The sequence below is a fragment of the Lynx rufus genome, unplaced genomic scaffold (genome assembly GCF_022079265.1).
Source record: "Lynx rufus isolate CCGP_SWC_20201006 ecotype Redwood Valley unplaced genomic scaffold, mLynRuf1.p SCAF_1, whole genome shotgun sequence".
In the NCBI taxonomy this organism is placed as follows: Eukaryota; Metazoa; Chordata; class Mammalia; order Carnivora; family Felidae; genus Lynx; species Lynx rufus.
Genome location: NW_025814823.1, coordinates 117,023,635 through 117,028,130, shown reverse-complemented (window position 1 = coordinate 117,028,130; position 4,496 = coordinate 117,023,635). Strand labels below are relative to the sequence as shown.

Sequence of the window (4,496 nt, the reverse complement as noted above, 5' to 3'; positions counted from 1 at the left end):
GAGCCTACTTGAGATTCTCTCTCTCTCCCTTTCTCTCTGCCCGCTCTCTCAAAATAAATAAATAAACTTAAAAAAATGAAATTCAAAGTCTTAAAATCACCATTCTATACAATTTTCTTTCCTTATTCTTACCATCAAGCCAGAGTTTTGCCATTGATTATGGTCACATCATGAAATGTAATCAAATACAGTTAATCCATGACAATTATTTAATCAAATGCAGTTAACCCAGAGGCTTTTAGTTAATAATGTTTTAACTAATTACTATTTACCCAAAAAAGAATTCTATCTTCTTTCTCACTTAAGGCCTCTGATTTCAGCATACCTTAACAATCCTAACCTAAATATACTGAAACACTATTCCATGTTTTGTTCAAGAAAGACCTTTACTCCAAAAGAGCAGATTATAACATGATTTATGGAAAACAGTTAATATTAATAAAAAAGACAATTCATTGGTATTCCACATTTGATTTATCCATTCTCAAAATATTAAGGAAAATACTGAAGGCAGACATAGGTTATACCAGTTCTGCCCTAAGCATTTCTAACATTTTAAAAATAACTTATTACTAAATTTTAGTATATCTTGGTCACCAGGTAGACAGCCAGATAGTACCATTCGGAGTCAGTCATAATTCTATGAATGAAACTTATATCAATGAATATGATTTAAGAAGTATTTTAAGAGATACTTCTGTACCCTAAGAAATCCAGGTACAAATATTGTGCTCTCCTGTACAGGACATATCCTCATGGGTCTGAATTTACACACATTTAAATAAAATAAGGCACATGATTAAAGTGTCATTAAAGCAAACTTTAAAAAAAACTTTTAAGGCAAGTTAGTAGTATGGTTAGCATCATTGAAATATGTTAACATTTTAATATTGGTTTTTTTTTATTTTAGAATGAGAGAAATTACAATAGCTTATGAAGGCAAAACCATGATAATCCAAAAAAAAAGCCTAACTTCTTTCATGATTCCATTTCATTTTATGAATGATTTGCTAGGAAGTACCTTTTTTCTGTTTCCATGACATCACTTCAGAATCCTCAGAAGCAAAAATGGCCTAAAATCCAATCTGGTAATATCTGGAAATGTATCTTTTCTTAAGGCCGCTTAATTGGTATTATCACTTTTTCCTTTAATATCTTTTATTTTGATAGCATTTGTTAACGACAATAAGCCTTACTGATTTTTTCCCCTCATCTACCTTTTATTCTCCACATTCAAATAACTGTTCTCTGATAAGTAAGGGATAGACACCTGTATACAAAGAGAGGTTTCGGCTTGCCTAAGGCCTAAACGACCATTAAGAAATCCCATCTAACTTAATTTTGGAGAACATTCCTGAACTGAATCTCTTTAGTCTTTCTACCCTTACTCACATTCTCAAATAAGTCAATTCTTTTTTTTTCTTTACCTTTCCTTTTACCTGATTATCTATGAGGACCATTCACCAGGCATTTGTGTCCTTATGATTCAAAGAAGATCTCCACTTACTAAGGTATAAAAATCTAGAAATTTCTGAGTAATGATAAGCTATATATCTGTTTCTCAAACCTAACTGCTTCCTGATGTATCAAAACTAGAAGCTAGTTTTCTTCCCCATGCATACATAACTGTCTACTAGAAAACAATTTAAAGGCAAAATAACAGGATATCTCTGAGGAACTAAGCATTTCCAGGTCCAGAACTAATGAACTTCCAGAGGACACATGAATAATGATTACTTATAGCTCATGAGCAAGAACTACATATAGTCATCAGGTACTTGGCCATGGCCCTCTGACCCCCGAGACCTATTCCTACCAGAATCTGGGGGTAAACTGGAGCCAGCCTCTGTTTTCGCCTCTCCAGTGCCATGTGGGAAGGGGAAGTTGGGCATAAAGCGCTTAAGGAACCGAAACTCACTATTGCCAGTGCCAGTGGCCGAGCACATTTCATAGGGACATGGCTGAGATAAAGATCCATTGGCTCCTTCTTGTACCAAGTTGTTAGGGAAATTACAGTCATCATAGAAATGCTCTTGAACTGTGAACTTTTCTCTATATTTAACCTTCTGGTAGATGTGTATAACAAAGATCACTGTGACAGAGAGGAGAAAGAGAAAGGAAAGCACAGCCAGAGAAATGACCAAATATTTAGTGGATGGATTTACCCTTGTAGGATGCTTGGATGGATCCCGAAACTGTAGATAGGGCTCAGAAAACCCATCTACCAGCAAAATGTTGAGTGAGGCAGTAGTGGAAAGAGCTGGTTGGCCATGATCCTGAACAAGAATTGTAAGTTTCTGAACCACGGGGTCTCTTTCAGCTATCTGCCGCAGTGTACGGATTTCCCCATTTTGTTGTTGAACAGAGAATAACCCAGTGTCAGTGGCCTTAAGGAGATGATATGAAAGCCAAGAATTCTGACCTGAGTCACCGTCCACAGCCACTACCTTGGTCACCAGGTAGCCTGCCTCTGCAGACCTGGGCACTAGGTCATTGCAGGGCAAGGTGCCATTCTGCAGTGGGTACAAGATCATTGGGCGGTTGTCATTGTCATCCAGAACAACCACTCTGACAGTAACCTGGCTACTCAGTGACAGGAAGCCCCCATCAGTTGCCTTTACCACAAACTGAAATTTTTGAATGGCCTCATAATCCATGGTTCTCAGTGCATAGAGCTTCCCATTGTCTGAATTTATGGAGATGTAAGCAAAGACTGATAAATCTCCACTTTCTGGAGGAAGCAGAGTATATGTTACTTGGGCATTCTCACCCAAATCTAGATCCTCAGCATGAACTTTGCCAATAAAAATTGCAGGGCTGTTGTTTTCTCGAACAGTCAAAATGTATGAGTCTTCCTGAAATATTGGGGGATTGTCATTAATGTCAGATATTAGCACCTCAATCACAGTTTCTGTGAACAGACTGGGTGGCCCAGTATCCATGGCAACAACGGTGATATTGTAGCCTGAGACCTCTTCCCGATCCAAGACTCTGTCAGTAACCAGAGAGTAAGAATTCCGGAAAGTAGGTTTGACTGCAAAGGGAAGGTCTTCTCTGAGGAAGCAGATGATTTTTCCTCCCACTCGAATGTCCCGGTCTCGGATAGAGAAAAGGGCCACTACAGTCTCTAATGGGGAGTCCTCAGGGAGAGGGCTGGACACAGAGGAGATTGTCACTTCAGGAGGACTGTCATTAACATCCACCACTTCCACCAGGACTTTGCTGTGGGCAGAGAGGCCCCCTCCATCGGTGGCTTGAATGTCAATATCATATGTTTCAATTGCTTCAAAATCTAGGGGCCCTCTTAGTCGAACATCCCCAGTCTGCGAGTCAATCTGAAACGTCTGGAGAATTGCTTCTGGGTTTTGAGCTAAGGAATAAGTTATATCCTTGTTGGAGCCCTCATCCAGGTCTGTGGCACTCACAGTGACCACCAAAGAACCATTGGCACTATTTTCTAGTACCTGAGCACGGTACACCAATCTGGAGAACTGAGGCACGTGGTCATTGACGTCCAGAACGACCACACGGATGTGAGCGATGCCAGATTTGGGAGGGGACCCGCCATCCACCGCTGTAATTGTCAAGTTGACTTCAGGCTGCTCCTCTCTGTCCAGGGGCTTATCCAGCACCAGCTCAGCGTATTTGGGCCCATGGCTGCGAAAGCGGGTATGCAGGTGGAAATACTTGTTGGGGCTTAAGGTGTAGTTTTGGAGACCATTGAGGCCCACGTCCAGATCCTGGGCACTCTGCAGAGGAAAACGTGAGCCCAAGGGGGTACTCTCCGGAATCTTTAAAAGCGGCTCCTTGTTTAGGAAAATCGGGGCATTGTCATTGATATCAAATACCCTGACCTCGACACGAAAGGACTGCAGTGGCTCCACCAAGACTATTTCAAAATGCAGAACACACGGGTCAGCTTTGCCACAGAGTGACTCCCTATCCAGTTTCTCCTTCACGAACAGATCCCCTGTCTTGCGGTGGAGCCGGAAGTGCACTTTGTTGCCCTCGGAAACCAGCCGCGCCCCGCGCGCAGCCAGCTTCCCTACCTCCAGCCCCAGGTCCTTAGCCACATTAGCCACAAACGAACCGCTCTCCATCTCTTCTGCCACGGAGTAGCGGATGGTTGCTGCACTTCCCACAGATATGCACACAAAAAAGAGAAGAGACCCTACTTGCCTGTTCTGCATGAGCTTTCTGTGCGCAACCGCCATCCGGTCTCACAAGCGCACTCTCTGCAGCAGCCGCCACCTGTTGCGGGTATACTTCACTTTTCTGCCCACAGATTCTTGGAACTGCTGCTCTCGGCTTTGCTCCTCTGTAACCGCAGCACCGGGCTAGCAAAGCCCGGTAAGCTGTTTTGCACTTGGAAGAAAATTTGCATTGAGCAACTCAACTCCCCAGTCTATCCAGTGTATTAATAGATATGTTCTCATTCTGGAGAGTTAGGCAGAGGATGAAAGTTGTTGCCAAAGCAACGCAGAGTCTTTAATTCC

The 4,496-nt window shown here is 42.2% G+C and overlaps 1 protein-coding gene across 1 annotated transcript; it reads right to left on the bottom strand.

Moving 5' to 3' along the window:
• Positions 1-1,757: 1,757 nt before the first annotated feature.
• On the bottom strand, positions 1,758-4,214 carry PCDHB1 (protocadherin beta 1). Its single transcript, XM_047099522.1, has one exon. The coding sequence runs from the start codon at positions 4,212-4,214 to the stop codon at positions 1,758-1,760; it is 2,457 nt and encodes an 818-aa protein (XP_046955478.1).
• Positions 4,215-4,496: the final 282 nt, after the last annotated feature.